This window comes from Equus przewalskii, chromosome 5 (assembly GCF_037783145.1).
Source record: "Equus przewalskii isolate Varuska chromosome 5, EquPr2, whole genome shotgun sequence".
In the NCBI taxonomy this organism is placed as follows: Eukaryota; Metazoa; Chordata; class Mammalia; order Perissodactyla; family Equidae; genus Equus; species Equus przewalskii.
In genome coordinates this window covers 86,768,177-86,782,870 of record NC_091835.1, presented here as the reverse complement: position 1 = coordinate 86,782,870, position 14,694 = coordinate 86,768,177, and the positions used below count along the sequence as shown (strand labels likewise).

The 14,694-nt window shown below is 48.8% G+C and overlaps 1 protein-coding gene across 3 annotated transcripts in view; it reads right to left on the bottom strand.

Moving 5' to 3' along the window:
• LGR5 (leucine rich repeat containing G protein-coupled receptor 5) overlaps positions 1–14,694 on the bottom strand; it is a 114,719-nt gene that overhangs the window by 32,214 nt on the left and 67,811 nt on the right. For all 3 annotated transcript variants that reach the window (XM_070622111.1, XM_070622110.1, XM_070622112.1), the window contains exon 4: positions 7,986–8,057. In XM_070622111.1, coding sequence (XP_070478212.1) covers positions 7,986–8,057 — 72 coding nt within the window. The remainder of the gene's footprint in view (positions 1–7,985; positions 8,058–14,694) is intronic.

The window sequence follows — 14,694 nt, the reverse complement described above, 5'->3', positions numbered from 1 at the left end:
TTTTTGGAAGTGGGTGGCCAGGTTCTTCTTCCTAGTCTGTCTAGTCTGGAAGCTCCACTGACACTCATCCTCCATGGGTGACCCTGCTGGTGTTTGAAATCCTGGCAGCACGGCTCTCAGTATTACAGCCACATGCAGTTGCCAGAGGATGACAACCAACAGACTGGTGGTGTGGTTCCCTGACCAGGACACGGACCTGGGCTGGATCTTAAACACGACAGCACCAGCCTCCTGGCTGGACCCCCTAATAGCAGACATGTTATCGAAAGGGCACTCTGATAGCAGCGTGCGAGAGGGACTCATGGGAAGTGAGTGACCACGGCAGCTGTAGTTGGCAGGGCAAGAAGAAATGAGTGCCTGAAGAAGTATGGAAGTGGAGAGGAAGGCCTGACCTCAGGGACGTTGCATAAGTGAGGCCGACAGAACGTAGTGACTGGCCAGATGTGGCCAGAGGGGGTGGCAGGGACGCTGTGGGGACCTAACGTTCCATCCTGGGCAACTGGGAGGATGGAGACCACAGACCAGCGGGAATGAAGGCTGCCCAGTGTTGTGCAAACTGAGAATAAAGCAGAACTACCTGCTCACGGGAGGGCAGTTCTGTAATGCCAAGGACCCTGTGTGGTGAGCAGCAGCCGAAGGGTGACAGCCCCAAATCAATCTTTTATGTTGGGCAAAAAAAGAGCTCATTTGCTTACCTTCTGTCTAAGGTTTTTTCTATAATGTTTTCATCTATAAAAGATTAATTGCATGAATTTTATTTTTTAAAAGAAACATTTGCCAATCTGCTCCACACTCCTGAAAGGAACTTTTGATTTATAAATGGCATTATTGAAGGGATTGGAGAATCTTTGAGATCATTCTTGCTATTGTTGTTGCAGAAAATGGCCCTCTGCTTCTATGCATCTTGTATATGATGCTTTGCCAACACATCACACGATCTCACGTCTCAGTTTGAGAATGTCTTCAATGAGCCATTAGCTACAAGGAAGAGGGCGTTAGTCCAAAGGTCAGCCACAGATCCTGCCTAGTCCCCATCTGAGGAGACTGTAGTAAGGCCAGCTGATAAATGCATGGCCCGAGGAGGAGAGCCACAGGTGAGCAGAGGCTCCTCCAGCCCACGAGGATGCCGTCCCTGTGCAGGCACGAAGCCTCTTCATGACAGACATTGCTCTTAACTTGGATGAGCATTTTTCTTCATAATTTTTAAGGAAATGACCAACTGTCTTGTACATACATTTGCACACTTTCTGAAACCATCTTGAACCATACGTGAATAGGCAAAGGACCTCAGTGATTTTGTTCATTTATAAAATTTTAAGAAATGAAAGCATTTTCAATTATTATCTTACTTTTGCTATGAAATGAAAGTGATGTAGTCCCAAGCTTGTATATGATACAGTTCGACGAGGTGCCTAAAGTCCCTGTCGTGGTGAAATCTTACCGCTTGGAAACGCCATTGCACTGGAGTCAGTGGATCACTGGAGTTGAATTTGCTAGGAGATCATTATAATAATATTGTCGGGATAGAATTTTATCCATATGAACTCTTACAGGTTGAATGCATATTGACATATGAGTTCTTCATAATAATATGAGTCACTTTTGTTGTTAGTATGGCTTTTTAATATTTATGGAGCGACCACAATGTGAGATTCCACCTTTTAACGAGATTTCCCATCCATATCCTAGGAAGATATTAAGCATACGAATTCACATAAACACAATGATTGCTTATATGGGAATTTGTGCTTTTGTCTATTCTCCACCTTATCTATTGGTAAACTTAATGTTAACAGGGAAGAAAAATGATTGCTTTAGACTTACCCCTGAAAAAGGAAAACATTTTCCATTTTTCCAGCTTGGTGAGAGAGAATGTCTGCAGGTTCAGTGAATGCGGTAATTTAGAAACTAGTCAGCTGGCTTGACTAGCAGCCAAATTAAGTGCCGAACGGAACTGAATCTCTGTCTCTCTGGCATCAGGGGGAGCACAAGACTCCAGCGAGAAATGTTAGGTCAATTTACGTCAAGTTGCTTGGTTTCTCAGAGGTGGTCACTGCTGTCACCTTTCTAACAGGGAGGTGATCTACAGCCAAAGCAACATGAGCATCAACTTCTTAAGGTTCATTTTTCTCCAAAACAAAGACCGTCTTTTTGTCAGAGGCACCGTGAGTCTCCCAGGTCCCACCAGGGTTTGGAATCTGGGCGTCATCTCCGAATCTGCATGGCCTTTCAGCCAGTCATTGACCAGATTCTCTCCATTTATCTCCATCTCCCAGACTATCCATTTCCCGTCTGCTTAAGTCTCTTATCCTTTCACACCTGCCTTGCTGCCACAGCTCTGAGCTGATCCTTTTGCTTTTGATCTCTTATCTCTTCAATTAATCCTGTCTGCTGCTGCTGGATAATCTCTCTAAAGTCGTGCTCTTTGTTAGGAATTCATCCTGCTTCCACATTACCATTCCCTTCAAACCCAAACTTCCCATCCTGATATTCCAAGCTCTCCATCTACCTTAGCTGGCCAAACTTTTCTCTCATTTTTCTGTCCCAGTCAAGTCCCTTTCCTAGCTCCTGGTGGTAAAATGTGCAGATTTTGGAGCCAGAAAAACCAGAGTTCTTATCCCAGACTCACCTTTAGCTTTATTCCATTACAAGCGATACAACCTTGAGAAGGTCAGATAACCTCTGAGCTTTTTGCTGCTTCATCGCGAGGGAGGGGTCACCTCAGCTGCCACCTTGGAGGGTCACTGCCAGGAGAAGTGGGACGATGGAGGTGCAAGTGCATTTAAATATCCGTGGCTGCTGCTTTCATACCCACGAGTGTCAATCAGTCCTTGCAACGTCCTCACGCTGTTTGTTTTTAAGATTTTATTTTTCCTTTTTCTCCCCAAAGCCCCCAGGTACATAATTGTGTGTTTTTAGTTGTGGGTCCTTCTAGTTGTGGCACGTGGAACGCCACCTCAGCATGGCCTGATGAGCGGTGCCATGTCCACACCCAGGATCCGAATTGGTGAAACCCTGGGCCGCCGAAGCAGAGTGCGCGAACTTAACCGCTCAGCCATGGGGCAGGCCCCGACACTCTCCTCTTTATGTGCCTTCTCACAGTTCATCACAGACCCCATCTGTCCTAAGAAGGGGAAACGTTCTGCCCCATTCACAGCGTGTCTTCTAGTAGCTGTCACCCCTTTAGCTTCTCCAAGGAATACAACCTACTTTCCAAAGTTAACTTCCATTTCACATCACAAGGCTAAAAAAAGTTCATTTTACTTCCCATTTGACAACCTCCAGGTTCCTGTTTAGACGTCTGTCATTCTGATTTGACTGTCACGTATGTGATTTGTATAGCACTGGCAGAGAACTTGATCTTCCATGCATGGAGCCTTGCATAAAGTATTCACTTTTTTCATATACAATTCTGAGGACCATGCTCCAATTTGAGCTCCCTTTTCTTGTAAACATTGTGCAGAAAGGGCTTTGTCTCTGAAAATAATTTTCTCCTAATGTTTAAATGAGGAGGTGGACAAGGCAAACTTCTCTTCCTCATAACAACCCACTGGATGCTGGTCTGCCAAGGTTCCATGAAATGAACTCTAACAATGCAACAGACCAATGCTCGGCCTCCAGAACTTCTGAGTCCATCTTCATCCCAACACATACCTAATATGCTGGTGCTCTTGTGAAAAAGCAAAACAAACCAAAACCACAGTATATTTTTATTGTGTAGGCTTGTAATTTCTCTTTTTGGAGACTACTTTAGTGGAAGGAATAATGTCATTAATACTAAAAGCATTTTTTTTTTAAACTCCTTTGATCCTTTAATCTTATCCTCTCGGCTACCTCACTCTGCTTTCCTCTTGTCTGCTCACAGCTCCTTGTCTTCTCTTCCTTCCTTCCCATTCTACATCCTGGACCTGAAACCCAACAGGCTGCTGGGTCTAGGCTTGCTTCTTCCTGCTCAGCCCTGTGAGCCCCACCCCCTCCTCCTCACCTGTTTCTCTAGCTTGCTCTCTTTTTGGACTGTTATCAGCAAAACCAAACTAGGAAGAGTCTGGGTGAAGTTGCTGACATTTCACAGGATCTGGGGTGGGGTCTGTGGCCCTGAAGCTGATATCACAATAAGATGCACGGGCAGATCACGTTTCAGGCAGGAGTTATACATTCTTCTTGGGTTTTAAAATAAGTCTTGTACTTTGAAGATGAACATTAGCTAACTGAGACTAGAGATAACACAGAAGATATGTCTAATTCCCTTTCATTTTCTATTTACCAACCCATTATTTTTATGATTGTGCATATTCCACAATTAGCTTCGCTAGTGCAGATGTGGAATGAAAACCAGCACGGATTAAACACTGCTCTGGTTGATTGGACAAACATGAATGTGTCATTGTCTTTGATCATCTTGAACTTCGCTAATAACAGCGAGATGCCTGAGCATCCTTAATGACTATCAACAAACGAGGGGTGAGTATTTCATAGATGGATTTCTTAACTATTCAGATTAAGGTGTGAGGGTATGGGAAGGTTAAGTTTTGAGTTTCCATCAAACCCCTGTAATCTGACCCTAGTCATCAAATGACCATAATGCCGGAAGTTTCTTGGTGAAATACAACTCACTGTGAATTCTGATTACATTTCCTATTCCCTTCCAAAAAACAGAAAGGAAATTAAGTTATCTTTGATTACATTACAAAAATTCAATTGGTGTCTGGGCAGTCGTTGGAAGCCAAATGTTCTACTGCACAGAGGCGGGCTCTGGGCTCCTGGGCTCTGGACATGGCTTTGCCCTCTTATCCTTCAGCCAAGCAATTTATAAGCATCAGGAGAGAGTTAAAAGAACACAAATGTACTGTGTGTTTTCATTATGAACAAGGCAAACTATCTTTCGTTTATATGGAATAAACAGAAAATTACATCCCTTGAAACATGAGTGCGTTTGTTTCTTCCTCATAGCAATGTCACCAATTTCAATATATCAAGTTTCTTAAACCTTACTCAGTGAAGCCAGGTCACATGGCGGAGCAAAGTACACCAGCGATCTACTTTAGGAGTTCTCAACCATTTTCGGGTTGTAGACCACTTTGTTAGTGTCACAGAACACTAAAAATTTTAATTTCTCAAATGCATTGTGCATACAAATCACCTGAGGGTTTTGTTGAAATGAAGCATCTGACCAGGTAAGACAGAGGTGAGGCCCAAGGTTTGCATCTCGCAGGAGGTGCGGATGCTGTGGTCCATGGACCACAGTTGAACAGCAGGGTTATGCAGCATATTGCCTCCTAGCTGTATGTGCCCCAGATTGCCAGTAGAATTATTAGGCAGATATGAACTGTTTTAGCTAAACTCAAACAAGGCAATCCCTGACTACACCATAGTCTAGGTACATTATTAGTTCATACTGGGGTGCAAAGTACGGACTGTGCTATCATTTCAGGTTTGAAAAGAGTTCGGGAGAATACTTGCAGACCGTCTGGAGGAACGCTGCAGGACACGAGTTCCCCAATCTTCACTTTAAGAAGCACTTAATGTGCAATTAAACCAGTTAAAAAACAGCAGTGGTCGGGTCCTGCCTTCAGAGATCTGATCTTAACTGGCCTGGTGCAGCCCAGCCTTGGGGTTCTCAGTGCTTCTTTGTGCAGCGAGGCTGAGGAACCCCCTTTGAAGTTACGAGGCCAGGCATGTGGGGGTGATGCCCTCACAGCCCCGTGGGGTGCAGGTGCTTCTCAGAGAGCAAATGTAGACACAAGGAAAATAATCATGTGGAAAAAACAGAGTGAATTCAAGAGACAGAGAGAAGAGGAACTGTTAGAAAAAGGGCTGCAGGGAGGTCTTGGGCTGCCCTGTCTAAGAAGAACCGGGGAACTGAATGGAGGCCCCGCAGGCTCCGCTCATCACTCCTCGTCCTTACACGGAAGTGGCATTAGGTTGAGGGTGGCGTGGGAATGAACGAAGGATGGACAAGGAATGCACGTCTGTCATGACCGTCAAACCTGAAACTAGCGTTTTTGGTTTGGAACTGCTTAAAGGACGCAGGCGGAGCACTATTCAACACTTCGAATCTGGGACAACATTAATAAACCCTGAAAGGGGCCGCTGTGGCCCAGCCTCCAATCTGGGCAGGAGGCACTTTCCTTGGTACAACAGTGTCTGTGCTGGTCGTGACGTCTATGTTCATGATGCTTTCTTCACATCTTAATTCTTGTCTCAAAGCAGCACACAAAAAAATGTAAGTGAGAAAAGTGGCAAGTGCCCAGTGCCGACACTCACGCCCTGGGTCTGAGGGACCTGCGAACGCCCTGTAGCAGCCTGTGGGGCAGCCTGTCTGTGGGATGCCTCAGTTGGGCCGTGAGAAGGGTCCACCAGCAGGTGACCCCCGGCTTTCACAGGCAGCACATTCTCACCGGTTTCAAACACAGCTGTCTGCGAACCAGACACCAAACGCGAGAGACACCAGGAGCACAAGCAGCAACATCCAGATGGTGAGAAGCTGGATCTGAGGACCCTCCTCAGAGGCACCGCGGGTGCAGTGAACAAAGATCCCGGCTTCTCTCAAAGAGCTCACTGCCGCGGGTCTGCTGTGATCCTGTTTCAGCCGATAGTGGCTTTTGGCTTCAAACCCTTATCCTCCCATCTTCTGCCGCCTCACAGCTGCCTGAAGTTCCTCCCCTGCTATGGTCTTGCTTTCAGTTTAGTCAGCAGACCCTGTGCCCTGACGCAGACCCCCCACCGGAGGGATCCTGCTTCTCCTACGGCAGCAGGGGCTCCCGACAATGCCTAGACTCGCCCGCCACCCCCGGTGAAAACTAGGAAATCACTTTGTTTGACTGGAGTACAAAGCTTGAAATGGCCTCAAGCACAGATCTGCCTTCATAAAAAGAAGAAAAAGATCAAAGGAAGAAGTCCCGTCTCCAAATCTCACGTGCTCCTGCCCTCGTGTCACCTCGGGGACAGGCGGCAGCAGATGACTGAGGTCCTTGACCAACGGGTTCTGGGTGGTTTTCAACCAGAGTCTGCAATACCTTTTGCATGCATTGACCTCCCTCAGCACTCTAGACTGGAGACCAACGTTTTGTTTGGCAGATGAGGAGCTCAAGTATGAGTGAGACGAGAGCACAGCTCACACATGTGTGCACTGGAAATGCTGCACACAGTAACACTCGCACGCTGATGAGAGGAAGAGGCACTGGCCAGGGCTGGAGGCGCAGTCAGGCCAGACGACCAAGCTGCTCACAGCCCAGCTCCAAATGGCCAGGGGGGTGAAGATGCTTTTTGAGAGGAACAACTAATTTTTATTTATTCGGAGGTTACAAATCAGTGGAGGGTGGAAACTCCTGGTGGAAAGGTTTTGGATTCAGACCACTCTGTATGTCTGTGTGGCTGTGTGAGCATCTGTGCGGTTGTCTGTGTGGCCGTGTGTGCATCTGTGTGGCCATGTGTGGCAATGGGGAGGCCCTTGGTTCACACACCTGCGCAGCAGGCTTTAGAATCCACTGTGGGCCTCAGCCTACTGACCTGAGGACCCCAACGTACATACAGAACCTGAAAAATTAAGTCTTTGTTTGACTCACAAAGTTCATCACAAGGCAGCTCAGATAATCAAAAACAGAGTAAATGGAAGATGTCTAGACTGTGACGCCCATTTTTCTACCTAAAAGGAGAAAGTATTATTCCTGATTTGAATTCAGGAACTAAAATATTACAGGACCAGCTCCCGGAGGCCGATGTTCATCCTGAGACACCAGCACACAGCAGGGGCATTTTAATGGCAGACGCCATGGTTAAGTCTCGGCCCCGAACCCCCGAACTCCATCACCGTCCCCCCTACACGTGCCGTGCAGTACGGACGTGAAGACCTGCCGCTGCAGTGGAAGCTCTCGTCAGTCTCTCCAGGTCCGCCTCCAACTGGGGAGTTCACCACACAGCCAGCTGGACATTTCAGTGCCCCTCCCAGCCGGCCCTGAGCGCGTTCTCAACTTCAACCTACTTACAGGGACTGAAGGCTTCGTAAATTCTGGAGAGCTTCTGCAGGCACCTGTCTCAGGTGATTGTTCTGCAGCATACTGCACATTAAAGCACAGAAAGAAAGATGTTAAAGAAAACTAACGATAATTGACAATAACCGGCCACAGCAGTGCCAGGCACTGCCCCAGGTGACAGGATCAGCAGTGCCAGGCACTGCCCCAGGTGACAGGATCAGCAGTGCCAGGCACTGCCCCAGGTGACAGGATCAGCAGTGCCAGGCACTGCCCCAGGTGACAGGATCAGCAGTGCCAGGCACTGCCCCAGGTGACAGGATCAGCAGATCTTCAGACGACACCTTGGCCCTTGGGAGCTGAAGCTCCTGTGGGGAGTGACAGATAATTAAAAATTAACGAGTGTATGATGTGAGACAGGTGACATACTACGAATGAAAAGCAAAACACGGGTCTGGGTCAGACAGTAACAGGTGGTCAGGGAAGACTCTGAGGAGGTGACACCTGAGCAGAGACCAGGATAGAGTCAGGGGGCGAATCGCTTGAACATCTGGGAAGAGCAGCTGCAGAGGCCCTGAGGCCGGAGCCTGACGACCCCGAGGAGCGGCCGAGGGTCCCTGGCGACTGAGGAGTGGCGGGAGCGGGGCTGGGAGAGCAGCGGGGCCGCCTCTCAGAGGACCCTGCGGCCCCCGTGAGGCTGTGCTGGGTGACGAGGACTCTCGTGGAAGGCTCACGTGGAGAACGATGGGATCTTATTTACGCTTTAAAGGCTCGCCTGGCGACTATGGATCAGACAAAGCGGAGGAGGGCAGCTGGGGAGGCTGGACGGGCGCCACCCTGCGTGCGGCCACATTTTGATGTGAACTAAACTCTTCCTGTGAGGTGTTTGTGCTGTGCTCTTCTGCTTCAACAGTCCGGAACAGTCCAGAACATGGGGCTGCAGGATGGAAACACTGACAACACTGAAATAAAGATAGATCCTGGCTGGAGGGAAACATTCCCATTAGATTCGTTATATTTTTCTACCTTATTCATAAACGTTTGTAACGCACTAACTTTGCAGCCATTTCCCCCCAGTATCTCACGGTCCACGTAAGCCGCAGCAGAAGACTATTCTAGGAAAGCAGATGTTTTTAGGAAACATTCCTACTTATCAGGTCACAAACTTACATGTGGATTTCAGAAATGGTTTGCCTGGTGTCTCATGTCCGCAGTTGAGAGTGTCTTTCATCGGTGGCCACCCGGGATTCTCCCCAGGATGTCTAACTGCAACCCGATGCACCTGGCTGTGCCCTGCAGTACCCTCTCGAGAGTGTCTGCCGAAGGCACAGGTGCCCAGGGCACACGTGCAGGGAGAGGACAGCACGCCTGAGAGCACGGGTTCTGGAGTCTGAGTGCCAGCAGTGTGGCTGTGGGGAATCACCCCACCTCTCCACGGCTCAGAGACCAGTGATGACACCCACGCCAGGGCTTATGCTCGGTCCAGCGAGTGACAGCACACAGAACAACAATGCGGCGTGGTCAACGGGCAGGATGGGCTGGCCCTTTTGGCGTGAACTGTGAACCCTTCTCAGACTGATGACAGTGAGATTGCACTGGACACAGCACTGTAATTGATGGGTTGGCAAAAAAGAAAAACCGATGCCAGTGGTTCTGACTTGAGACTCCTGCTGGGAGGTCTGTGAACAGTTCGCCAGGCTCCACCCGAAAGTCTCTGGTTCAGGGGGTCTGTAGGGCCAGAGGACTTGCATTTCCAACAGGCTCCCAGGGGACGCCGGGCCGTGGGGCAAGGCACCACAGGAGAGCTGCCCTGCACTGTGCCCACTGTTCCAGATGAGCGTTTCCACCTGAACTGGAGGCCACGCCGTGCTGGCCATAAGGCCCGAGCCCCGAGTCGGGGCAAAGCACAGCCCCTGCGCTCCTGGCCCGGGGTTTCCAGTCCGTCCAGTGGAGACCAAATAACATGCCCTGACCGAGAAGGTGCTGGAGGAGTGAAAGATGAAGGCATTTATAACACTTTCACATACGCAAATATGCGCTAATATTCAAGACAGATGTGAAAATATCAGGAGATCAAAAGATTTACACTTTTCTCCCCATGGCTGAGATTCTCTTTTCTAAGGAATATAATTCTGTCACTTGTATTCCAATAGTTTTACTCAAGTAATTTCGTTATGTTAAACTTGAATTCAACTAACTTTTCATAAATCAAGAGTCTCAAAAAGTCTCGGTTCCTTAGGAACAAAGTCACATTTTAGGGAGACCACACACTTCACTTCCCAGCTGGGAACTGGGAAAATTCTGGCATGAATTCCACATTTTGCATAATTTACTTGAATATTAAAAGTTTACATTTCTATATTTTACACTTTTCCAAGCAGTATTAACACACTGTGTAATTTTAACTTCACAGAAATGAATATTACATGCCTTGGAGAGGGTCTTTTCGCACTGACGTAATTAGGGGCTCTGTTGACTTCTGCTGTGTACTTGTAAGTCCAGCTCCTTCCCCAGGTTTGGAAGAGTCTCAGCTATTATTTCTTTGAACAGCTCTCTGCCCCTTCCTCCCTGTCTTCTCCCTCTGGGAGACCTGTAAGCCTTATGTTACTTTTCCTGATTGAGTTGGCTATTTCTTGAAGAATTTTTTCATTTTTTAAAAAATCTTAGCTCTCTATCCTCCTCCTCTACCTGAAGCATTTCTAGGTGTCTATCTTTGAGCTCACTGATTCTCTCCTCCATAAGGTCTGCTCCATTTTTTTATGCTTTCTATATTTTTTAAAAATCTCATTAATCGTGTTCTTCATATTTCTGTTAGAGCTTCAGTCTCTTTGGGGAAGTGCTCCTTCTGTTCATTAATCTTATTCCTGAGCTCAGTGAACTGTCTTTCTGTGTTTTCTTGTAACTCACTGAGTTGCTTTACGACAGCTGTTCTGAATTCTCTCAGTTAGACAGTGGTGCTCTGTGACTCCAGGTCTGGTTTCTGGAGAGCTGTCGTCCTTATGTTCTGTTGTCTTGCTGGGGCTCCTCATGGTGTCTGAGGAGTTGATCCTCTGCTGGTGCATTTATGGCAGTAACCCCCTTTTCTTATTTGGGTATAGCTTTGGTTCTGAGCTGCTTCTGGTTGTATGTGAGAGCCTGCATGTTCCACCCTCCACTGCCTCTGCCAGAGGTGTCTCCCATGCCCCCATGTGCTGCTTGTGCCCCCAAGGCTGCTGGTGCCTTGCTGGTTTCCATGTCGCTGCAGTCTCAGGTGTTGACCCCAGGGTCACCAGGCTGCAAGCACCTCTGCTGCTTCTGGGATCGCCTGGGTCTTGTGTCCACCCACTTGCTCTCCATGGGCTCAGGTGCTGCTGCCCTGTGCATCCCGTGCACAGCTGCTCCTGGGCTATCTGAGGTGCTAATGGCACCACTGCCGGCGCTGGGTTCATGAGTGTCACTGTTGCTGTCGGGGCCTGGGTTCTTAGATGCAGCCCTGCTGCTGGTAGAGCTGGTGCTGAGGTGATGCCACTGGGGGCTGGGTCAGGGGTTCTGCTGTGGTTCCTGAAGCCTCAGGTCACAGGTGCCACCTGCTACTGCTGGGGGAGGGGAAGGGTAAGCCACAAGCATTGTTGCTGGCCCAGCAGCCTCCAGTCACTGGTGTGCATTTTGAGACTTCAGGTCAGGGCACCCAGCTCCTGCAGGTGAATCTGCATTTTCGTTGCTGTCCTCACTGCTGGAGAGACCAGCACACTGCCTGGGGAGGAGGGGGCTGGGTCACCAGCACTGCTCTGTGTCCTGAAGCCCCGGACATGTGCCACCTGGCAGCCTGAGCCTCTGGTGGCAGCACTGGCACACACTGGTGGCCCACTCTTAAACCTTGGGTCAGGGCACCTGCCCCTGCTGGGGAGACTCATGCCTGGATGTCGTCCTCACTGCTGGAGAGACCGGTGCCACTGCCGGGGGAGGGGGAGGGCAGGTCGCCAGATCCACCCCTGTCCTGGAGCCTCAGGACGTGTGCATCAGCACCACTGGGGGGCAGGGCCAAGCCAGGAGTGCCATCTGCCCCGCAGCCTGTGGTCGCTGGCATGCGTGCGGTGTGAGGCTCTGCGTCTCAGATCGCTGCTGTCAGGGGGGCTGCTCCCCTAGTTCCTCTGCCCCCGGAGGTCGAGTCCACCACCTTCAGACATGTGGGGCACGGCATTCAGGTGCTCTGCGGTGCTGTGCAGGGCTGGTTGCTCACCGGGTCTCTGAGTGGCCATAACTCAGAGGGTCACACTCGGCCACGATGCTGGCATCCTCCTCTGAACCGTTTCTTGGTTTTGCTAGTCAAAAAGCAAAACTATTAAAATGTGGTCTTCCTAAAATACTGGAAAATTGGAGTAGAGGATGAGAGACATTTAGCTGGTTTTCCTCCACTGAATAGTTGCAAACTCTCTCAGTAGCTTCAGAAAATGGAACTTAAATCAGCTTTACCAACGATGGCTTTTAAAGCTGCCCCAGCTACCCCAGCAATTTAAGTTTTCAACTACTTCTACCAGTAAAACACCAAAAAGTAATTAAAAATTACATAATTTAAGTCCTTATCTCTCCCTAAATAAAGAACTTTGTTTAATTCCTTTCAAATGACAAAACGAGCAAGTTATCTTGATTATATCCTTATAGGTCTCCAATGAGTTAATTAGAAAATTCTGTTTTTGTCTAAGATATTCCAGCGGGAGGTGGAGTCACAGCTGCTCAAGTGCCCCCAGGACACAGCTCTCGGAACATGGCCGGCTCTCCCCCAAACGCTCCCTCACGCGACGCACTGAACACAAGCGGAGGGCACCGCGAACTGAGCTTAATGAAGTTCAACAAGAGGCCTGTGTTTCACGTCTCTGCTGATCTAATGACAGCACTTTAGGAAGTGTTACTTCTCCGCGTTGTGCACCTTGAATTTGTTTCCTGGCTGCTGAGGTAGCTCTGCTGATCTAATGACAGCACTTTAGGAAGTGTTACTTCTCCGCGTTGTGCACCTTGAATTTGTTTCCTGGTTGCTGATGTAGCTCTGCTGCTGCACGAGCACCATTTTCAACGAAATGTGTGGCTGGAAATCATGCCTGAATAGACGGGGTGCACAGACTGAGCTAATCATCCACTGACTTGAGGGAATATATTTATTGCACTTAATTTTTCCTGCACAGATTGTCGGGTGTAGCAGAACCTCTTGTGTTGCTACGTGTGACAGTCCTGCTGGCGACACCTGCTGTGGAGGCACGGCCAGCAGATGTGGGAGGTCTTCATGCCGGCACATCGCAGGACAGGTCACCCCAGGCCAACCATCTAGCAAACCAAGGCCCCACAGGCTCCAGAACACTCTGTGGTGGGTGGACGATCGCGACTGAGAACTGCTGCTTTGATGCTGAAATGCTTTCAAGACATTTGACCACGGAAGTCCTCGCTGAGCGTTGGTCTCCAAGCCGGCGAAGGAAAGGGAACAGTGAAGACAACTCAGGGAGGCCTGGCTCCTCTAACCCTCTGCCCGCTGGCTGCGAGCGACCTCAACTGCCAGGCCCTCCTCACTTCCCTCCCTCGCCTGGAACAGAACACTGTCCTCGCTGTTTCGACGTGACACATGGGACCCCTGTGGCCAGGGCTCTTTCTCTCCTCCAGGCTCTTCTCCAGACACTCCTGCTTCTCCTGAAGCCTCGAGCACCAGCCTGCTCAGAGCTGCCGTCCATCCAGGCGACTCCTGCCTCTTGTCTGTGTGCTGTCCTCCCAGGTGCCACCTCCTGTGGGCGGCTGAGTCCTGGCTGTGCTTTGAGATTCGGCTCCTGGGTCATTTCTCTGGAAAAACATCACTCCTGGGAAGCTGAATCTGAACCATCAGACTGAACAAATGGTTCCCAATGCCTGTGGTTCCACGGTCTCGCACACACATCCAGACACTTTCCAAAGGACTCAGAGGGGATCTGTCTGTCTGTGTCAGGCCCACTATCTCGACCCCACAACCTACTAGATTATGAGCTCCTCAAGGATGTGGACCACACTCACTGGTCTTTCCAGCAATAATTTGTTCAATGCCACTTTGAGTGGTGCACACACACACACACTCTAGCTCAGCATATCCAATGTGCATTTTTGTTAAGTGAATTAGAATAATTGATTCCAGGGGCTGGCCCGGTGGTGCAGCGGTTAAGTGCTCACATTCTGCTTCAGCGGCCTGGGGTTTGCCGATTCGGATCCCAGGTGCGGACATGGCACCGCTTGGCAAGCTATGCTGTGGCAGGCGTCCCACATATAAAGTAGAGGAAGATGGGCACGGATGTGAGCTAAGGGCCAGTCTTCCTCAGCGAAAAGAGGAGGATTGGCAGCACATGTTAGCTCAGGGCTAATCTTCCTCAAAAAAAAAAAAAATTTCTTCCTAATAGCAAAAATAATTCAAGGGTGAGGGGACCAAACCCAAGGAGCTAAGCAGGCCAAACAGTGGTTCTGCCGTTGAATTTGACCTTGAACAAAATATTAAATTTAAATAAAACTACTTTTTTTAAAAGAGCCTATGGATCTCTCAGCTCAATGAAATGCAGTTTTCATTAAGCAGAAATATATCAAATGCCTTTCCAGAGTTTATAACATTTATCTCAAAGAAAAAAAATAAAATCAGGCTATTTTCTCTGCGATGATATTTTCCTGGTGTGATGTTCAACTTGCATTATCTATTTTCTCTACTGAGATGCGTTGTTTTTTTCTACACAGAAAAAACTGAAAG